The sequence below is a fragment of the Pan paniscus genome, chromosome 21 (assembly GCF_029289425.2).
Source record: "Pan paniscus chromosome 21, NHGRI_mPanPan1-v2.0_pri, whole genome shotgun sequence".
Classification (NCBI taxonomy): Eukaryota; Metazoa; Chordata; class Mammalia; order Primates; family Hominidae; genus Pan; species Pan paniscus.
The window spans coordinates 37154983-37177401 of NC_073270.2; the positions used below are offsets into that span (position 1 = coordinate 37154983).

At 48.5% G+C, this 22419-nt stretch overlaps 2 protein-coding genes across 2 annotated transcripts; one reads left to right on the top strand and one right to left on the bottom strand.

Moving 5' to 3' along the window:
- Positions 1-4761: 4761 nt before the first annotated feature.
- Positions 4762-14182, bottom strand: DEFB124 (defensin beta 124). The gene is made up of 4 exons (XM_055104677.2): positions 12891-14182; positions 10889-12580; positions 9217-9299; positions 4762-4954 (listed from the first exon to the last, which is right to left on the bottom strand). Exons 3-4 carry the CDS (start codon positions 9272-9274, stop codon positions 4797-4799), a joined length of 216 nt encoding a protein of 71 aa, XP_054960652.1. The 5' UTR covers positions 9275-9299; positions 10889-12580; positions 12891-14182; the 3' UTR covers positions 4762-4796.
- REM1 (RRAD and GEM like GTPase 1) lies at positions 11523-21149 on the top strand. The gene is made up of 5 exons (XM_055104676.1): positions 11523-11627; positions 12484-13049; positions 14092-14174; positions 18528-18729; positions 20396-21149. The coding sequence occupies exons 2-5, from the start codon at positions 12710-12712 to the stop codon at positions 20665-20667; spliced, it is 897 nt and encodes a 298-aa protein (XP_054960651.1). The 5' UTR covers positions 11523-11627; positions 12484-12709; the 3' UTR covers positions 20668-21149.
- Positions 21150-22419: the final 1270 nt, after the last annotated feature.

Sequence of the window (22419 nt, forward strand, 5' to 3'; positions counted from 1 at the left end):
GCCATTAAGAGAGTCCTGAAAACATCATGCTTGTCTCCTGGATCACCCAGCTCTTTATGACACAAATGGAGCTGCATCGTAAGCACAGATAGTTTACCCAGACTCAACTACATGTGCTCAGAAAAAAAGGAATTTAAAGGAAATAAGACTTGGGATGGGTTTTTTTCTTTTTTTCTTACTTTTTAAATCAACTTTGTTTTGCCTTTCTGAAAAATCATATAAATGAAATTACTCAGCATGTATTTCTTTGTGTCTGGCTTCTTTCACTTAACATAGTGTTTTTGAAATTAATTTATGGTTGTGTGTATTGGTAAATTATTGCTATTTATTGAGTAGCATATTGCATGGATATAACTCAACTTGTCCATTTGCCTGCTGAACATTTGGGCTGTTTTCATTTATGGGTTACTACAAATAAAGTTGCTACAAACATGGATAGAGAAATCTTTGTATAGACATATGTCTATTTAATTTTGTTCGTTTGTTTGTTTGTTTGTTTGTTTGAGACGGAGTCTCACTCTGTCACCCAGGCTGGAGTGCAGTGGTGCCATCTTGACTCACTGCAACTTCCACCTCCTGGGTTCAAGCAAATTCTCCAGCCTCGGCCTCCCAAGTAGCTGGAATTAGAGGCACACGCCACCACACCCAGCTAATTTTTGTATTGTTTTAGTACAGACGGGGTTTCGCCATGTTGGCCAGACTGGTCTCAAACACCTGACCTCAAGTGATCTGCCCGTGTCTGCCCCCAGAGTGCTGGGATTACAGGCATGAGCCACAGTGCCCAGCCAACATGTCTATTTAATTTTGTAAGTAACTCTGCACCTGTTTTTCCAGTTGCAGAGTAGTTGTCCATGTTACAGTCCCACCAGCAATGTATCAGCATTCCAGTGCTCCATATCCTCACCAGCCTTGCTATAGTCAGTCTTTTTTACTTTAATTATTCTGGTGAGTGTGTATGGTATCTCATTGTGATCTTAATTTGAATTCTCCTGATTACTAATGATATTGAACATCTTTTCACGAACTTATTGGCCGCTTATGTATTTTCATTTGTAAAATGTCATTTAAATATTTGCCCATTCTGTTATTGAGTTTTCTCTTTTCTTATTAATTTGTAACAGTTATTTGTATATTGTGGATATGAGTCTTTTGTCAGATATATGTTTTGCAAATATGTGCAATAAGAATCCGAATAAGCCAGAAAAATCCCTCCTTGAGCCAGTGCCTGAATGAGTGGGAGATGGGAATTGGATTATTTCCTGGGCAGGGAAAGCTTCTGGCAGTGAAGACATCACATTGCATTGTGTGATTCCACTGTGGAAAGATACTTATTTTTCACCAAAAAAAAAATGGTGCCTAAACATAACCAACCACTTCCTTAAATGCACGGCCAGAGAAATGTGATATGTTCCATCAGTGGAGGAAAACTTGCTGTGTATGTCAGTCTCCAAAAAGGTGCCTTCCTGAGCAGTTTTCAAGGATAATTTAAGTCATGTGCAATTGTCACCTGGCTCTCAGACTTAAACCTAGCCCTAGCATAATAATAAGCAATTCCACTGAACACTCTGCCATTGAAAGAAGGGAGTGGGGATAGAAGTCAGACACCCAGTTCTACCCTGAACTACCTACAGTATCCATCCATTGTTGTAACTTCCTTGTTCTTTTCCTTCCCTGTGACCCCAAAGGTGTCCACCTGATCAGCAGGAGAAGCCCTTCTCATAGAAGAGTCTCTGATGCGTGTGAAAATGCCTTAAATATATATATATAGAAGAATATATATATACCAAAATACCAACAGGAATTATGAAAGACAGGTGAATATTTTGAGGCTTATCTATACTATACTTTCTTAGTTTTTGACACTGTATTTTATTTATTTATTTGGGTTTTTTTTATTATTTTTTTTTTTTTTTGAGATGGAGTCTCACTCTGTCACCCAGGCTGGAGTGCAGTGGCACAATCTCGGCTCACTGCAACCTCCACCTCCCAGGTTCAAGTGATTCTCCTGCCTCAGCCTCCTGAGTAGCTGAGATTACAAGCGTGCACCACCATGCCCGGCTATTTTCGTATTTTCAGTAGAGACATGGTTTCACCATGTTGGCCAGGCTGGTCTTGAACTCCTGACCTCAGGCGATCCACCCACCTCAGCCTCCTAAAGTGCTGGGATTACAGACATGAGCCACCGCGCCTGGCCTCCATACGTATTTTAAACATACTACTCAAGTTATAAAAACTAGAAGTGACTTAAAATTTTTCAGGAGGAATTTTAGTGCTAAAAATATTGTTTTGGAAGGCTAAGCACATACATAAATTTTTATGATATATTGATCAGTTAAAAAACCAGGACACAAAATATCTACAGCTTGATTCCATTTTATTTTTGTCACATTTTACATTTTTCTTTATTTCTGGGTATTTCTTTTTTTTTTTTTTTTTTTTTTTTTGAGACAGAGTCTTGCTCTGTTGCCCAGGCTGGAGTGCAGTGGTGTGATCTCGGCTCACTGCAACCTCCACCTCCCGGGTTCAAGTGATTCTCCTGCCTCAGCCTCCCGAGTAGCTGGGATTACAGGCGTGAGCCACCATGCTGGCTAATTTTTGTATTTTTAGTAGAGGTGGGGTTTCGCCATGTTGGCCAGGCTGGTCTTGACCTCAAGTGAGCCTCTTGCCTCGGCCTCCCAAAGTGCGAGGATTATAGAAGTGAGCCACCACAGCCGGCCTATTTCTGGTTATTTCTGTACAGTGAAAATACTAATGATTTTAGTTTTCTTATTTGTGCTTCTCTGCTTACATGTTTTCCAATGAACATGTATTACTTTTACAATTAGAAAAAAAATGTTATTTTTAAAGTACAAATAAGAATGACTCTGGAGTCTGGCACAGTGGCTCATGCCTGTAATCCCAACACTTTGGGAGGCCGAGGCAGGAGGATTGCTTGAGGCCAGGAGTTCAAGACCAGCCTGGGCAACATAGCAAGACTTTGTGTCTACAAAAAATATAAAAATTAGCGAGGCATGGTGGTGCACGCCTACAGTCCCAGCTACTGGGAAGGCTGAGGTGGGAGGACTGCTTGAGCCCGGGAGTTCAGAGCTGCAGTGAGCCATGATTGCACCACTGCATTCCAGCCTGGGCAACAGAGCAAGACTGTCTCCAAAAAGACTGACTCTGGGAGACAAAATCAGGTGGCAGAGGATCAGGATAGAGTTCCAGCTCCACCACTTCCTAGGTTTATGACCTGGGCAACTTTCTTAGTTGCCTTATAGAGTCTTAGTTACCTTATAGAAAAGGCAAAGATAGGCCAGCTGTGGCAGCTCACACCTGTGATCCCAGCAACTTGGGAGGCCAAGGCAGGAGGATCACTTGAGCCCAGAAGTTCAGCCTGGGAAACATAGCAAGACCCTGTGTTTTTTGTTTGTTTGTTTTTTGTTTTTTGTTTTTGTTTTTAGCAAGACCCCATCTCTACAAAACAAACAAACAAATCAAAAACATATTAGCCAGGTATGGCAGCATACACTTATAGTCCTAGTTCCTCGGAGGCTGAGGCAGATTGCTTGAGCCCAGAAGTGTGAGGCTGCAGTGAGCTATATGATCTCCACTGTGTTCCAGCCTGGGCAACAGAGTGAGGACCTGTGTTAAAAAAGAAATGAGGAGAGAGAGAGAGAGGGAGGAAGGAAGGAAGGAAGGAAGGAAGGAAGGAAGGAAGGAAGGAAGGAAGGAAGGAAGGAAGGAAGGAAAGAAGGAAGGAGATAATAATATGTAACTGTGGGAATTCAATGAGGTGGTATGAATAAAGCAATTGGTACTTTCTAAAGGATACTTATATATCATCATCTCAACCATTCAATGATTGGTTTGGCTTGAGTAGAACCTGTCCTCCGAAAAAGCACTTCTGAGCACCTATCCAGGTAACTTCCTTCTCTAGCATCCCAGAGCCACCAGGCTCACCTTGCACATCTCCAGTGTCAGGGGACTCCCTTCCTCCCAAAATTTCCCCATCACACTGTCCTGTCCTACCAGCGTGTGGCTCCATTCCTTGACCTGTCACTCGGGAACTGTATGGCCTTCAACAAGTCACTTTCCCTCTCTGGGCTTGCGGGCCTCATCTGTGAGGTATTTTGGGGACTCTTCCACCCTAGAATCGGCTGGTCTCTTCGGCTTGTTGGGTGTATCCTAATGACTTAGGAAGTTGGATGTATGCTTAGATGAGGGTCTGTTTGAACACTGGGAGGAAAATGGCAGTTCATGTGTGAAAATGGCGGTTTAATTTTCAGAAAAGTATCTAGTCTGTTGGTCTTGGCTTCAGCCCTAAGTCGTTAGGATACCCTATAAAGGAACATAGGAAAACCCTTTCACGCTCAGTGGGGCCTGCCTCTCAAGCCAAACGTGCCATCTCATTCTGAATTCCAGAAGCTTATTATTGACTCTACTATAATTATTCACTGTTATTATCAACTATATGATTAACTCTTGTTATTATTAACTCTACCTTTCTTCTTGTATTTCTTCTATAAAGTGCTAATCTCCTGATATTATAATTATTCCCATTTTATGGTTGAGGAGACTTTCAGAGGTTCAGTAATTTTTCCGGAGTTGGACAGAGAAAGTGACATGGCCAGGACTGGAACCATTTACAATGGTCAGTAGTGCCCACTCTCCTCAGGTCCCTCACCTCCCTCCACAGACCATTTCTCCCACATCCTAGACCTATCCCCCACCCGTGGTGGGGAGAGGAGCACAGGCGAGCAAGCAGAAAGAAGAGACAACTGGCAACCTGTGTTTTATTGGACAGCAGGAACCAGCTACTCATATTCATGCTTGGGGACCGGTGGAGGTTTCAATGCATAGGAGAGACAGCACAGGGACGCATCCGGGCACAGGTGCATGTAAGTTTCTTGCCTTGTGCAGTAAGTTCGGCAGGCCCCTTGACCCTTCCAGCACCGTTTGAATTCACTTCTCCCTAAACAGAGGAAAACCACAGGTCACAGAGCAGCCCACGGGTCACACGTTAGACCACTGGTCACAAGTTAGGCCACAGATTCACTAACACTGGTCACAAGTTAGCTCTCTGGTCATCTGTTAGATCACTAGTTACAGATAAGAGTACTGATTACAAGTTAGGTTAGACCACATGTCATAGGTTAGACCATTAGTTACAAATTAGAGACTAAGGCCAGGCGCGGTGGCTCACGCCTGTAATCCCAGCACTTTGGGAGGCTGAGGCAGGCAGATCACCTGAGGTCAGGAGTTTGAGACCAGCCTGGCCAACATGACAAAACCCTTTCTCTACCAAAAATACAAAAATTAGCCGGGTGTGGTGGCAGGTGCCTTTAATCCCAGCTACACGGGAGACTGAGGCAGGAGAATCACTTGAACCCAGAGGGAGGAGATTGCAGTGAGCTGAGATTGTGCCACTGCACTCCAGACTGGGCAACAGAGGGAGACTCCATCTCAAATAAATAAACAGAAACTGATTTCTTGTCCAGGTAAAGCCACACACCAGGTACACATAAGCACTTTTCATAACAGTGCTATACGATTATAGTTAGTCTTATTACAATCCCTGCTATACAGGTAAGGAAACTGAGGCTCAGTGAGGTTAATAACCTTATCCAGATGGGCACAGTGGCTCACGCCTGTAATCTCAGCACTTTGGGAGGCTGAGGCGGGTGGACCACCTGGGGTCAGGAGTTCGAGACCAGCCTGGCCAACATGGCAAAACCCCATCTCTACTAGAAATATAAAAATTAGCCGGGCCTGGTGGCGGGCACCTGTAATCCCAGCCACTCGGGGGGCTGAGACAGAAGAATCGCTTGAACCCGGAAGGCGGAGGCTGCAGTGAGCCAAGTTCGTGCCACTGCACTGCAGCCTTGGCGACAAACTAAGACTCCATCTCAAAAAGAATATATATATATATATATATATATATATATATATATATATATATGACCTTATCCGAGGTCATACCACCATTGAGGAGCAGAATTTGGACTCAAACCCAAGCAATCTGGCTTCAGAGTCCACACCCATTACATAAACTGCCCCTGACACATAGGGACTTGTTTAATGTTAGGTTTTAGTGAAGGAATTTCCAAACATGGGCAATGGAAAAGGCAAGGCTTTGGGGGAACACGTCCTTTGCTCCCTCCAAGGGTCTTTGGTCACAACATGGGATGGAGCCTGTCCTTCATTTATTCACTCAATAAACACGGAGCACTAGAAGTAGTACAATGAACAATACAGCCATGGTCCCTGCCCTCAAGGAGCTTCCAGCGTCAAGGAAGACAGTTTAAAAACAAGCATATAAATACAAGAAATAGATTCTGTGGTAACTGCCACACTGGAAATGATGAGGGTACTGTGATGGCCAGTTAGAATGCATGTGGGAAGTGAGGGGAGACTAGGACCACATAGACAAGCTTGACTGTTAAATGACATTTCTGGACATACAACCTCAGACTAGCAGAGAACAAGCAGGCCAGAAGAAATAGCACTGAGTGGGAGGTGGAGGGGAAAGGCTTCCCTGCATCTCTCTGGATTAAAACACATCCCATGTAATCCTCAAATGATGCCTTAGGCATAACCACAGGTTTTATTCAACCCTGCCGAGCAGTCCACACTTCCCTCTTACTAAGGTAGAGAATCTTAGAATGATACAGTGCTGGCCTCAAAATCTCCATGAGGCAAAGAATCCACCCTCTGAAGACGGTGTGTAGTATAATCGTTAACAGTGTGGTGTGAACCCAGCTCAGACCTCCTGGGTCCAAATCCCAGCTCAGTCATTTCCCATTGAGTGACCTTGGCCTCAGTTCCTCATCTGTACAACTCTCCTTCAGAGCACAGTTAAAGGATCACTTTAGCACAGTGCCTGGCACGTAGTAAATGTTCAATAAATAGGAGGCAAGATTATCAGCATGACAGCTTAGATTGCTGGGACAACCAGGACCCATTCTAGGTAAATCCTCTCACTCACCAGTAAAGAGAGGAATGAACTTGCCCAAGCTCCCATAGCCACTAAGTGGTGGGTCTGGAACCGGAACCCGAGACCCTAGCTCCCAGGTGAGGACACTTTCTATAATAATTTTTTTTTTTGAGACAGGATCTCACTTTGTTGCCCAGGCTGGAGTGCAGTAGTGCAATCTCGGCTCAATGTAGCCTCTAATTCCTAGGCTCAAGCAATCCTTCCACCTCAGCCTCCTAAATAGCTAGGACTACAGGTGCACACCACTATACCCAACTAATCTTTTTGTTTTTTGTAGAGATGGGGTCTCCCTATGTTGCCCATGCTGGTCTCGAAGTCCTGGGCTCAAGTGATCCTCTTGCCTTGGCCTCCCAAAGTGCTAGGATTTACAGGTATGAACCACCACACCCAGCCAAGAAATACTCTTAGCACATGACCGCATTTGAACTTCCCAATCACTCCAATATCCAGCAGCAGTTCCTTTCTCCTGCATGATCTGCACTCTCTTCCTCATATCTTTGACTCTGTCTCCCACCAATTTCCTTTGTGCTCCCTCCCCCAGCCACACCAACCTCCTTGCTGCTGTTCAAACCCATCCATCACCCTGCCTCAGGGCCTTGGCCCTTGATGCTCCCTCTACCTGGAACGATCTTTCCTCGTATTTTCACCTTATTCAGACCTCTATTCAAACCCACTTTATATAAAATAAGATCGCTGGAATTTACTTCAAAATAATTCACGGGAATGGAGAGGGAAGTGAATAACAAAACAGGATTGGTTCAAATTGGTAATTGTTGAGGTTGAGTGATGGGTAATAGGGGCTCTTTTTTTTTTCTTTTTCTATTTTTTTTTTTTAAGACAGAGTCTCACTCTGTTGCCAGGCTGGAGAGCAGTGGCGCAATCACGGCTCACTGCAACCTCCGCCTCCCGGGTTCAACTGATTCTCCTGCCTCAGCCTCCCGAGTAGCTGGGACTACAGGCGCCCACCACCACGCCCAACTAATTTTTTGTATTTTTAGTAGAGATGGGGTTTCACCATGTTGGCCAGGATGGTCTCCATCTCTTGACCTCATGATCCACCCGCCTCAGCCTCCCAAAGTGCTGGGATTACAGGCGTGAGCCACCGCGCCCGGCCAGGGTTCTTTATACTATTTATTTCTTATTTCTGGTTGAAATTTTCCTAAATACCAAAGTTTCTGGCTGGGCTCATGCCTGTAATCCCAGCATTTTGGGAGGCCAAAGCTGGAGGATTGCTTGAGGCCAAGAGTTTGAGACCAGCCTGAGCAACATAGTGAGGCCCCATCTCTACAAAAATTTAAAAATCAAAGAAGTATCTTTTAAAAACTCATGCTGTTACAGTATTCTGTATTTCTGCATAAGTTTAAATTTTCCCATAATAAAAATGTTTAAAACTCACCTTGTTTATTTATGTTATTCTCTCTACTTTCATGTATATGTGAAATTTTCCAAAATAAAAAGTTTTTAAAAAGAAAAAACTCTAGGCCGGGCATGGTGGCTCATGTCTGTAATCCTAGCAATTTGGGAGGCTGGGGTGGGTCAATCACCTGAGGTCAGGAGATCTAGACCAGCCTGACCAACATGGTGAAACCCCGTCTCTACTAAAAATACAAAAATTAGCCAGGCATGGTGGCACATGCCTGTAATCCCAGCTACTCGGGAGGCTGAGGCAGGAGAATCGCTTGAACCCGGGAGGCAGAGGTTGCAGTGAGCTGAGATCATGCCATTGCATGAGCAACAAGAATGAAACTCCATCTCAAAAAGTAGAAAAAGAAACAAATCTTATCAGAGACCTTCTCTGTCCATCCTCATCAGCCTTCCCATCCCCACCCCCTCCATGCACACACCACTCTAACCCCTTCCCTTGCCTTTCCTCTTCTCAGCACTTATCACCACCCAACATATGTTTATCCACTTATTTTCTATCTCCACCAACTAAAGTGTCAGCTGCATGAAAGCAAGGACCTTCTTTTCTTTCACTGCTACATGTCTTTCACTGTTATGATTTCACAACCATCATAACATAAATGAATATTTATTGAGAGAATCCCATTTTATAGATTAGGAAACTGAGGTGCAGGCTGATTTAGCAACTTGCTCTAAGTTGCCCACCAAGTCAGTGGTGGGGCCAGAACTTAAATGCTGATAGAGGCCCCTCTGTCCTCCAGGACCTGAGAGTCTAGTCTTCATTTTTACAAGCACACATGTGCACACACACACACACATGCACACGATGTTGTTACCTGATGGCACATGACCCAGAACCAGGAGAGCCACAAGGAACAGAAGCAGCTGTGTCATGGCCACGGGGCTCCTGGGGAGGCTGCTGGAGAGAGCACAAGAGGAAAGACCCGAGCAGGCTGAGCCTCGCTGCTTCCAGCCCAGGCTTTATTGAGCTGCAGATGAAGGCAGTGCTGTGGGCAGCAGGCCTAAGTGGGAGTATGAGGCCATGTGGTCCCCAGGCTGCTTGGGATTTCAGCCAGCTACGTGGGAACTGGTCAGCCACACCCTCCGGAGCCTGTTGAGCTCGGAAGCTGGGGGTAGAATTTTCTGAGGCAATGTCTAGGGTCAGAAACTAGACATCTTCCCCACCTAAGAGAGTGGAAAAAATCTTGGCTTAAGAGAGACCTAGTTCAATCCCCCGCATCTCCCCCTAACTGCTGTGAGACATCAGACAAGTCATTTAACCTCTCTGAGCCTCAGGCTGTTGTCTATGAAATGATGACAAGCATCCCTTACAAGGCCAAGTGAACAGCATGTATGCAGGCCTACTCTAAAATGGGAAGAGTAATAGTACCCATGTCATAGAGAGTAATAGCTACCCATCTCATTTAGGGGACTAAATGAAGTAATACAGTGGCTCCTATAGTATGGTTCCCCCAGCAAGCAGCAGCAACACCTGGGACTTGTTAGAAATGCCAGTTCTTTAGCCCTACCCCAAACCTACTGAATTCACCTCTTCCTAAGCAGAGGAAGGCCACAGGTCACAGAGCAGCCCATGGGTCACAGGTTAGACCACTGGTTACAAATTAGACCACAGATTCACTAACACTGGTCACAAGTTAGCTCTCTGGTCATTTGTTAGATCACTAGTCATAGATGAGAGTATGGGTGGGTCCCGGCAAAATGTGGCTTAACAAGCCCTCCAAGTGATTCTAACACACCGCCAAAGTTTGAGAACCCCTGAGATAATATCCGTGCAGAGCTTAGAACAGTGTCTGGTACACAGGAATCTAAGTTGCATCATGAAAGATGAGTAGGGGAAAAGGTATCCCGGGCAGAAAGAACAGAATGTGCCTAGAAGAGTAGGGCATGAGCCAAGCAAGGGTTTTCCTGGGAGGAGAGGTTGAAATGATTCTGCAGAGAATATGATGGGGCTTGAATGCCAAGTTCAGACTTTTGTATTATAGGCAACCAAAAGTTTTTTAGCAAGAGTGTAAACTGTTCAGATTATAGTTTTAAATAAAGAAACTGAAACCCAAAGAGGGAAGTTGACTTGCCTAAGGTCACACAGCAATTGTGCTGCAGAGATGGAAAAGCCAAGTCACCTCACTCCCAGACAATGAAGGGTGCTGCACCACTCATGGCCCATCTTGCAAGTTAGAAAGGTAAGCTTAGAGGGCCAAGCCACGGAAGGAAGCCAGGCACGAGGGGGTTCTGTATCAGCTCCAAGACCTGTGGGGGCTGAGCCAGTCTGTTCAGCTGCTGTGGGAGTTATTCCAAGCTGAACACCTGAATCCCCTCAGCCATGACAATGAGCCCCACCCACAGGTGCAGCCTGGTCTCCATGGGCTCCACACACAGACACACCCCAATTTCTCAAGACCTAAAGGGAGGCACCCCAGTCAAAGAGTCTGGATCCTGGCCCCTTGGATGGCCGATGTCACCAGCAATCTCTTTCCTCCTCCTCCATACCTGGGAGCACTTTTTTTTCAGCCATGAGTAATAGAAACAGTAGACAGAGTGGCAGAGACCTCAGGCCCAGGCCCAGCTAAGCCTCAGTTGGTGAATGAATGAATGATGCCAAAATAAGATTTTCATAATTCTTCAGTGCAGACTTCCTGAGCTCTCTCTTCCTCCAAGCCACCTCCCAAAATTAATTCTTCATCCAGAGCAGAGTTTCTTAAAGTGAGGTCAGTGAACCGCCTGCATCAGGATCACTTGGGGCACTTGTTTAAAACGCAGATTCCCGAACCCCTCTCCCAGCACCGTGGAATCCGCCTTTCTTGGAAGGTGGGACCTGAAAATTTAGCAAGTTCCCCAAGTGGTTTTTCTGGGGGCTAATATGTTAGTGCATCCCCTTGATGGAGTGGACAGATGTGGACGCAGATGGAGCTCCAGACCCAGGAATCCAGAGCCCCCATCCTTCCTTTCTCGTCTGCCACCCTCACCCGGTGCGTAGGGCTGGCAGAAGCGGGTCAGCTGAGCTCTGCACTTTCAGAAAAGTCACTGAGCGGCCAGGGCCTTGGGGCGGGGACCCCGGGGCTGCCCTAATGGGGCGGGGCTGGATGGGGCGGGGTCGCGGCTCCTCCCCCGGCCGAGGCGGCGAGGGGAGGGGAACTGGCCTGAGGGGCTGCTCACGGAGGCGGGTGGTACAGCCTGGAGCATCCAGCCGCTGGAGCTGCGAGGGACCCTGGACCCCTCCCACGCCGAGGTAAAGCCCTGCGCTACGCGCCGCCAACTTGCTCAAGTTGGAGCAGAGTTCGCCAGGCGATTGAGGGGGGATTCGGCAGCGTTGGCAGGAATAGGGGGGCTTCGAAACCGCGTCCCTAGGGTGAGGGTCTTCAGACCTGGGACCCGGAGGGCTGGATAGCCCTGGACAAAGACCCCTCCAACCCCAGGATGGGGGATTCACACCCGGGATGCCGGCTGAGAAAGCTCGGACCCAGACTCCAGGAATGGCACAGCGTTCCCGGGCCCTGTGGTCTGCCCTCCCCGTCCCCCTGCCAGGACCCTGTCCTGTCACCTAACCTGGGGCCTGACCGGCGGCAGCTCCCGTCCCCAAAAGCAGTTGGAGGCCGTAGCGCCAGCCGCTCCTGAATTTTTCACACAGGGGGCGGGTCAGACACGCGGTTCCCATGGCACTAGGGCACTCGGGTTACAGTCGGGTTACCCCCATACCCCCCTCGCGCTTCTGGAGTGCCAACCCGCCCTCCTGCCTCTTCCTCCTCAGACCCCGTGAAATTGGGCATCGAAAGTTAAGTAGCCCCTACCCTTAGGGGAGACCTGAAACTGCACTCCCAACCCAGAAGCTGTAGAAAGAGAGCGGTGGGGAAGGGGAGGAGGGGGACAATTCAGATGTCTTTCAGAGCCAGGGCCTCATGTTCTGTGGGAAGGGCAGGTCCGTGTACACGGAATGGGGAGTGTGCATGTGAGGACATCCCACCTTAGTACTGCCCCTCCACCTGCCTGTCTGTCATCAGGAGTAGATCATCCTTAAGACAAGGGAATGGCCTCTGGGTGTGCATGTCTGTGTGTTCACAGCCTGCACACTCACTCCTTCCATCCAGATCCAGGTTTACGCAGAGCCTGAGGCCAGAAAACCTAGGGACTTTCTGCCCCAAGAAGCTGAGGCACCTCCTACTCCCATCTGAACAAGAGGGTGATCTGGAAGAAGCCATACAGCAGCTCATCAGGACACTATAGAAAGAAGCAGCTCAAAGCAATTGGCTGACAGCCAATTCCCCCTTCTTTCAGAAGGAAAGAAGGAAGAAGCAAACCCCTCCCCCACCAAAGATGACACTCAACACCGAGCAGGAAGCAAAGACCCCTCTGCACCGGCGAGCCAGCACCCCACTGCCCCTGTCCCCACGGGGCCGCCAGCCTGGCCGCCTGAGCACAGTGCCTTCCACTCAATCCCAGCATCCCCGGCTGGGCCAATCAGCTTCCCTCAACCCTCCCACCCAGAAACCTTCACCTGCCCCAGATGATTGGTCTTCTGAATCCAGCGACTCTGAAGGCTCCTGGGAGGCTCTCTACCGTGTGGTGCTACTTGGAGATCCTGGAGTGGGGAAGACCAGCTTGGCCAGCCTCTTTGCAGGGAAGCAAGAGAGGGACCTCCATGAACAGCTGGGAGGTAGGGGCCATATGGGCTGGGCTGGGATGTGGCCAAAGGAGCGAAAGCCCTGTCACCAGGGACACAGGGCTGCCAAGAACAGTTGTACAAGTCATGCACTGTTCAACTCTAAGGGGCATCATTCACTTAGACTATGACATGCACGATGCCCCCCCGCCCTCCAAAGTTGTACAGGGCACAGCCTGCACAATGGTCAAGGGGAGGGAAATTCTTGAATAGAACAAGAATTTTGCCAACTTCCCATGAATGAGAAGTATATGATTCATTTCCATGTCATGCGGGTGGCAATTCTGAATTCCATGTCAAGAAATGGTGTACTTCCACCAAGGTCAGAAACTCCCCTCCCTGACTCCTCTGACTCTTAGATTCTCCCAGTCCCATAGACACCCATCCATGGTCACCATGATCTACAGCAAAACTAAGATCCTTTGCAGAAGGGAGACTCCGAGACCCCAAGTTCTGGGCCCTGGGTTGCTTTATTCCCAAGAACTGCTGTGAGCTGAGAGTGTCGGGGGCCCCAGGATGATGGGGTACAGGGAAGATAGAAGAGATGAAGGTAGGCCCCTGAAGGACTGGCCAAAAGGACATAGGGTGAGTGGGGGAAGGGGGTTGATTAAATGCAGAGAAAAGGTAGGGACATCTAGCCAGACTCCTCTCTAGTCTTGACTTCTCTCTCCGAGTGAGAACACATATGTGTTACAGATAGGGAGACTGAGGTCAAGAGAGGATAACATGACCTGCCTGAAGCACGCACTAAGTCAGAGACAGAGCAGGCCTGGGAGAATTCCTAGCCCAACTTTAACCCCACCACCCCACCTTCATTCAATCAATCAAATCTTTCTGGCACCTACTATGTGCCAGGTACTATGGCAGCTGGGGAGACATGGGTTCCTACCAGAAGAGACAGGCATCAAACAAGTGTGATAAGCGTTTCCGAGGACAAGTGGAGGGGGCGATATGACCAGAAATGGGGGGTAGGGAACACCACACTCTCTCAGGCTTGCCCGTCCTCCCTGAGATCCAGCTCTTCCCTCGGTTGCAGAAGATGTATATGAGAGGACCCTCACGGTGGATGGAGAAGACACCACACTGGTGGTCGTGGACACCTGGGAGGCCGAGAAACTGGTATGGCACTGCAAGCAGAATTTGGGGAGAGGGGTGCTGAGCCTAATACTAGACTCCTTCCTGTCCCCTCCTGGGACACTACAGATCAGGTGTGAGCAACGGCCATCCTCAGCACCCTCCCCCAAAACCCACAGCTCCTAAGCAGTCTTTCCAATCCCAAACAGAAGACCCTTATGACCCTGACCCCTTCTCTCACTCCACAATCCCCTCCTAGCAGCCATCTCAGAATGTACTTCTCCCCCTGCAGATCTCCCCATCATTATTTCCACCCTCGTCCCACCCCTCCCACCCACATTGTACAGAAGGAACGCTGGATTTGGCCCCAAAATACCTAAGGCTGAACCCCCTTTCTTTTTCTTACTAGTTGTGTAGTTTTGTGCAATTGACTTAGCCACTCCGAGCTTCAGTTTTCTCATCTGATAAATGGGTTAACCATTCCTGCCTTCCTCATCAGCTAGTTTTTTAAAGTTCTTATGCAATTTCAGAGGTAAGCCCAGTTTAAAGCATGAAAAACTGCTGAATAGGGGTGAAGAATTGTAAATGATAACTCTTAGTAATTATGACTTGGTAGCTAGAGAAAAAGGAAATCAGGGCAGGAAGACAGCAGTAGGCAGGAATATGTCCCTATTATGATTTTATCTTGTTTGTGTTTTCTTTTCTTTTGCTACATGGGTAATACATGCTCATTGTAGAACTCTGAGGAAAAACACCTAAGCAAAGAGAAGGATCTAAAATCACCTGGGATCCCATCTCTCTAGGGGATAGGCTGCTCAAAAACTAAATGGTGAGTCTTCTGATTCCCATTCTACTGATGAGGAAACCAAAGACCAGAGCGGTTAAATAATAATAATAATGTGTCCAAAGCTCTCAAATAGCAAGTAAGATCCAAACCCAGATCTACAAAATCTTTGTAGATCTTATTGTTTTTTTTTTTTTTTTTTAGACAGAGTTTCACTCTTGTTGCCCAGGCTGGAGTGCAGTGGCGCCATCTCGGCTTACTGCAACCTCCGCCTCCCAGGTTCAAGCAATTCTCCTGCCTCAGCCTCCCAAGTAGCTAGGATTACAGGCACCTGTCACCACGCCCAGCTAATTTTTGTATTTTTAGTAGAGACCGGGTTTCATCATGTTGGTCAGGATAGTCTTGAACTCCTGACCTCAGGTGATCCACCTGCCTCGGCCTCCCAAAGTGCTGGGATTACAGGCATGAGCCACCATGCCCGGCCGAGGCTGTATTCTTATGCATTAGGACTGCATAAGAGTCCTCGTCTTATGACTGTCCTCCCCCTCAAGAGCATCACCTTCTGAATCTTCAGCTGAGGTTTCAGTCATTTGCTCATTCATTCATTCAGAAATACTTGCTGGGTGTCTATCATGGACCAGGACCTTGGAGACACAGAGATGAATAAGGCCTGCCTGTCTGCAGGCCCTCTGGCTTCGTGGACCTCACAGGCTGGTTAGAGGGTCTACTTTTCATATGCAGCTGAGAATGCTATGGGGCAGTGTCCAGCAAGTTAAGATGGGTGATCAGACTGGGAGTCCCACTCAGGAGACAGGGGAGAAAGGATACTAGACTAGAAGGCTGGAGCTGGAACTCCACACCCAGCTTGCTTTCGCCTTGAGAACATTTTCTCCTCTTTTCTGGCCTTTTATTTTCGCAACCAGCAAAATTAGGAAACTGAACCAGTTTCCCTGATCGGTGACTGTGAAGAGAGGTCTCAAAGAGGGTCCAAGCAGTAGCAGCATCATTGAAATAAGTATCCATCCGTTCCATCTGTGCGCTACATGGTACTCTGATATCAGAGAGGCTGAATCTGACAGAATTGGATGGGCCTTAGGACCTTAGTGTACCAGGTTGGCTGACCATCAGGACCACTTGGAGTGTATTAAAAATCAAATTATTGGCTGGGCGCGTTGGCTCATGTCTGTAATCCCAGCACTTTGGGAGGCCGAGGTGGGCAGATCACCTGAGGTCAGGAGTTTGAGACCAGCCTGACCAACATGGAGAAACCCCATCTCTACTAAAAATACAAAATTAGCCAGGTGTGGTGGTACATGCCTGTAATCCCAGCTACTCAGGAGGCTAAGGCAGGAGAATCACTTGAACCTGGGAGGCGGAGGTTGCGGTGAGCAGAGATCATGCCATTGCACTCCAGCCTAGGCAACAAGAGCAAAACTCTGTCTCAAAAAAAATAAATAAATAAATAATAAAAATCAAATTATCAGGCCTCACCCTGGCCCTCACCCTCAGCCTGGGCAACAGAGCAAGACTCCATCTCAATAAAGATAGATAGATAGATAGATAGATAGATAGATAGACAGACAGATACATACATACATACATACATACATACATACATACTACAGCCCCACTTTTAGAGCTTCTTATTCTTTTATTTCTTTTCTTTTTTTGAGATGGAGTCTCGCCCTGTCACCTAGGCTGGAGTGCAGTGTCGTGATCTCAGCTCACTGCAACCTCCGCCTCCGAGGTTCAAGCTATTCTTCTGCCTCAGCCTCCCGAGTAGCTGGGACTACAGGCACCCACCACCACGCCCAGCTATTTTTGTATTTTTAGTAGAGACAGGGTTTCACCACGTTAGCCAGGCTGGTCTCGAACTCCTGACCTCAGGTGATCTGCCCACCTCAGCCTCCCAAAGTGCTGGGATTACAAGCATAAGCCACCATGCCCAGCTGAGAATCTATATTTTTAATCACACTCCCAATGAGTTCATACCAACAAATCCATACACCAACTGGCTTTTGTGATCTTGACATACAGCAAATCCTCCAAAAATATTTGTGCAATGAATGAATGAATGGTCAAGACTCACTTTCTCATTCTAGAGATGGGGAAAACTAAGACCCAAAGGAAGAAACCTGTCCATACTCAAGGTTGAGAACCCACATCTGTCTGACTCACACGAAGGTTATTTGGCCTGGGAAATGATCAATATGGCTGTTGAGAACTTACCCCACTTTGACAATGACATTGACCGTGAATCTGATGCTTTCCTATTCATCGCCAAATTCCCATTTGGTTATCAGAAAATTTCTGGCTTCTGGCCGAGCACGGTGGCTCATGCCTGTAATCCCAGCACTTTGGGAGGCCGAGGTGGGTGGATCACCTGAGGTCAGGGTTTGAGACCAGCCTGGCCAATATCGTGAAACCCCGTCTCTACCAAAAACACAAAAATTAGCTGGGCGTTGTGGCAGGTGCCTGTCATCCCAGCTACTCAGGAAGCCGAGGCAGGAGAATCACTTGAACCTGGGAGGTGGAGGTTGCAGTAAGCCAAGATCATGCCACTGCACTCCAGCCTGGGAGACAGAGTAGGACTCCATCTCAAAAAAAAGAAAAATGAAAGAAAATTTCTGGCTTCTTCACTACCTCACAACCACACACAGTCTTTCTCACTTCAGGCCTTAGCTCTGACTGTTCCCTTTGTCTGGAATCTCTTCTCTCCTGCTTGGCCTCCCCCTCCTTCCTAACCCCATTCGCCAGTCCCCTGTGAAGCCCTCGCACACTCTGCCAGGTGGGGTTGTTCTGGCCTCCCCACCCCACTCCTCCAGCCACTTACACATGTCTCTTACTGGTACTTTCACACTACACTATAACTCCCATTTCCATAAGCTCTCTTCCAGACCATGAGCTTTTGGAGGGCAGAAACCATGTCTTATTCAACACTTATAAGGTTACTACCCAGGTAGTCCAGTCTTGGAGGGCTGTCCCTAACAAAAGATCACCATCCGAAATATCAAAAGCACTGCAGTTCTTTCTTTTTCTTGGTCAAACAACTTGAAAGGACTCCACTTCTTAAAGTGCCCCTTGACTGTCTCATCCCCTTGTGAACTTACACTTTACAGTTGTTCCTTCACTTCCATCTTCAAAACTGTCCTGAAAAATGCCTTCCCTCTAAAGTCAGCCTCCTGTCCTCACTTTTCTCTCTTTTTTCTCTTCATTCTGGATTTCACCAGGCATAAAGAACCATATGGCAAGACTAAACCCTCCTCAGAAACAAGACAAAAGAGCTAAACAGGTCAAGAGAGAACCCTCTTTAGCAGGAACAGGAACCAAGTAAATTTTGCCTGCACTACCCAGCCTGCAAAAGTATCAGTGAGTGAGAGAATTCTGTGAGGTAGTGTTATTAGCCTAAATTTTTAAGCAGAGAAACTGAGGCTCAGAAAGAATCACCAATTTTCCCAAGGTGATACAGGGAATTATAGCAGAAGTTGTCCCCCACACCTGTCCAAACTATAAACCTCAAGCTGCATCCCACCCATTAGACCATCCCAGCTCCACCTTCCTCAGCCAGGGCCTAGATACCCTCTGAGGATGGGCCTTGGGTCCCTCTCCTGCAGGATAAAAGCTGGAGCCAGGAGTCATGCCTGCAGGGGGGCAGTGCCTATGTCATCGTATACTCCATCGCAGACCGAGGCAGCTTTGAGAGTGCCTCTGAGCTCCGCATCCAGCTGCGGCGCACACATCAGGCAGACCATGTGCCCATCATCCTCGTGGGCAACAAGGCGGACTTGGCCCGCTGCCGAGAAGTCTCTGTGGAAGGTGAGCCCTCCATCCCACCCCCTCCTCTTCACCTGGGCCCCACTGTCATGGCTGCTCCTCCAGCGCTCTTCATCTCAGTGACTGTCCCTGCCAAGCTGCCCCTACCCTGCAGCCGCTTGCCTAAGCCTGCAAGCTAGGAACCATTCTTGCCTCCCACTCATCACCCCCAAACCAGTCCCCAAATACTGTCAGGCCACCTCCATTAATCCCACATTCCCTTCCCTCTCTGACTACAGTCTCTGTGCTATCCTGGCATCTCCACCTTCGCCAGTCCTCCTGCTTCTCAATTATTCCTCCTTGTCACCTGCCAGAATTTTCCAAGACCAGAGTTGAATTTGCACTTCTTAAAAATTCCTGTATGTGGTGGGGCATGGTGGCTCACAACTATAATCCTAGCACTTTGGGAGGCCAAGGTGGGAGGACTTGCTTGAGCCCAGGAGTTTGAGACCAGCTTTGGCAACACAGCAAGACCTTCTCTCTACAAAAAAAATAAAAAATAATTTTAACTTTTTTAAAAAAAAATTCTGGCCAGGCCCAGTGGCTCACGCCTGTAATCCCAGCACTTTGGAAGACTGAGGCAAGTGGATCACTTGAGGTCAGGAGTTCAAGACCAACCTGGCCAACATGGTGAAACCCCATCTCTACTAAAAATATAAAAATTAGCCGGGCATGGTGGTGCACACCAGTAATCCCAGCTACTTGGGCAGCTGATGCATGAGAATCACTTAAACCCAGGAGGCAGAGGTTTCAGTGAGCCAAGACCACGCCACTGCACTCCAGCCTGGGTGACAGAATGAGACTCTGTCTCAAAAAAATAATAATAATAATTTCCTCTATGGCTCCCCTAGCCCCTTAATCAGAGACACTTTATCCACCAGGATGATAGGCCCAGTGCCTACAGGCTTTTCAAGGGCTTACATTTGAGAACTGAAAAGAACCATTATTGGCTCCAAAATACAGTGAAAAAAATTAGAAATTCAAATTTCGCAAAGCTTTAATTGTCTGCAAAACATATTTTGTCAACCAGCAACTACAAACCAAAACTTTAAACGTCATATATGGCTTGTATTTACAATGGGATGGGGACTATTTTAATAAGTTTGACGTATCAGATAGGGCCCATAACAATTTTTCAATGGTCTTACTCACAGAGTAAAATCTAAAAAATGTGTAAACTGAGACCCAGAAAGGAAAAAGCTAGTTTCACAGTCACCAGCCCCTGAGGACTAGAACTCGGGCTCAGTGGCTCCTGGAGGTGGAAGACCCTATGCTTTGTGAACAGACATCCAAAAAAAAAAAAAACTGCAACATAAGCCCCAGGAGATTTTGTTAAAGCACAGATTTCCAGACCTCAACCCAAACCTACAGAATCAGAAACTCTGAGGGTGGGTCCAGGAATCTGCATTTAAACAAGCTCCTCCAGGTAATTCCGATCCACAGCAAATTAGACCCTTTACCTGGCATTCAATAATCTGACCCCTCCGTGACCCCAGCCTCTCTGTCTTCCCTCAAAGACCAGTCTGATTTATCTGAGTCCCCAGACAGCAGCACCAGGCATGAGCACAGGAAAAATTGCTTCCAATCGAGACTAAACACATCTCTTCCTACCTTTTTCTCCGCCTTCCGTTATGGCTCCACCCCTCCTCGCCGGGCCCCGCCCCCTCAGAGGGCCGCGCCTGCGCTGTGGTGTTCGACTGTAAATTCATCGAGACATCCGCCACGCTGCAGCACAATGTGGCCGAGCTCTTCGAGGGCGTGGTGCGCCAGCTGCGCTTGCGCCGCCGGGACAGTGCGGCCAAGGAACCCCCAGCACCCCGACGGCCGGCCAGCCTAGCCCAGCGCGCTCGTCGCTTCCTGGCACGCCTGACAGCCCGCAGCGCACGCCGCCGGGCACTCAAGGCCCGCTCCAAGTCCTGCCACAATCTGGCCGTGCTCTGAAGCCCCCCGCCCTTCTGAGAGTTGGCGGGTCACTGAGGTGCATTCTGGGCTCCAGGGACGCCACTGCGGGGCAAAGGCGCCTTTACCTGGAGTCTGCATCATGGGTCTTGCTTGCCTGCTGCCCTGATGGCCTGAGCATCCTCCAGATCCAAGCCTGGGGGATCCCGGGAAAGCGATGGACAGACAGACGATGGGGCCGAAGCCCCAAGCTGGGCACAAAGTAGTTTTTTACGTGGTGGGTGTCTTTTTGTAAAAAAATCTTCCTTGTCCCTGGGCTCTGGCCAACCCTCAGAAACCCTCACAATAAACCAGACCAGAAGGATGTCGCATCTGAATGCCCAGACCTCTCCATCTCGGCTCTTCCAGGCGTCTCCACCTACTGCCCTCCCATCTGCATTTGACTGTAGACTGGTCTGGCCTGCTGGCCTGGGCGTCAGGGCGCATCAATAAAGTACTTGGACCAATTTTGTGCTCAGGCCCTTCTCTCAACAGTGGATCACAACCACAGTTCCGTGACCAGCTACTTTCTCATTAACCCATGTTTTACGTTCTAGATTCACATGTCTGGAAGGACCTCAGTACTCATCCTGCCAATAGAATTGCTGGCGTTTGTTGGGAGCTGTGTACTAAGCTGTCACAACAATTAATCCTCCCAACACCTGGGAGAAGGGTTTCCGATTAACCCCATTTTGCTCATTAGTAAACTGAGGCAGAGGACACCGAAGGCTCACCCAAGATCATACAGCTGCTATACGCGAAGTTGCCGGGATTCCAGCCCAGGCTTGTCAGACTCTAGTGACCAACATATCCATTGTCCACTTTAAAGATGATACAAAACCCTATAGAATCTTGGCAAAACGAATTTAAAAACATAATTTCGCATCCAATTTAAAGGAGGTTGGGGCAGGAGCTCTATGAAACTCAATGCATTAATCCCCGGGATGGACCCCAGTTTAATCCAACTCACTCATTTCCCGAAGGCAGAAACAAGCCTAGAGAGGGGAGGTGAGCATGCCAGAGTTACCCAGCCAGGGAGGATTACCCCCCTGGGCCCAGCCTCCTCCTGGGTCTCCCTTTGGCTGTGCGGGAGGAAGGAGGTGGTGAGGCGTCCAGCCTGGCTGGGGTCAGGGCTGGGTGTTGGGGATCAGGTCAGGAGTTTCCAGCCCGAAGGGAAGGGGTGTCACTGCTTTGAGAAGAAAACAAGACGCAAACCGTTTGGACCATCGTGTCCCTGACGCCGGACATCCCTTCCCCCAACTATCCCAGACGCCCCAGCCCCCGGGGACGCGGTGCAGAGAAAGACCGCAGCACCCGCCAGCCGGCCAGCAGCGTCCTCCAGCCGCGAATCCCCGCACCCCAGCCTTCCAACGGGGATGGATGGCACTCACTCCCACACCCCAACCCCAGCCTGGGGAAGGGAAAAGAAGGACGTCTTCCCCCACCCCAAGCTGTCTCCCGCCTGCGGTCAGGGGGAGGGGCTCTAGCTGTGGAAAGTTGGCAGAGGCGGCCGGCAGCAGCCGGGAGAGTGGAAAAAATGATATCAAACCCGGAAAAATGCAGGCCGGATGGAGGGCCGGAGTGGGCCCCTGGGAGGTGAGAGGGCGGGAGGGAAGTGGGGAGGGGGAAGAGCTGAGAAAAGAAGAGGGGCCAGGGAGACAGTGCAGGAGCTGGCTTTAGAAAACTGAGTACAATCGCCCTCATCCCCTCCTTTCTTCATCTACAAGTATTTATTGAGGGCCTACTAAGTGCCGG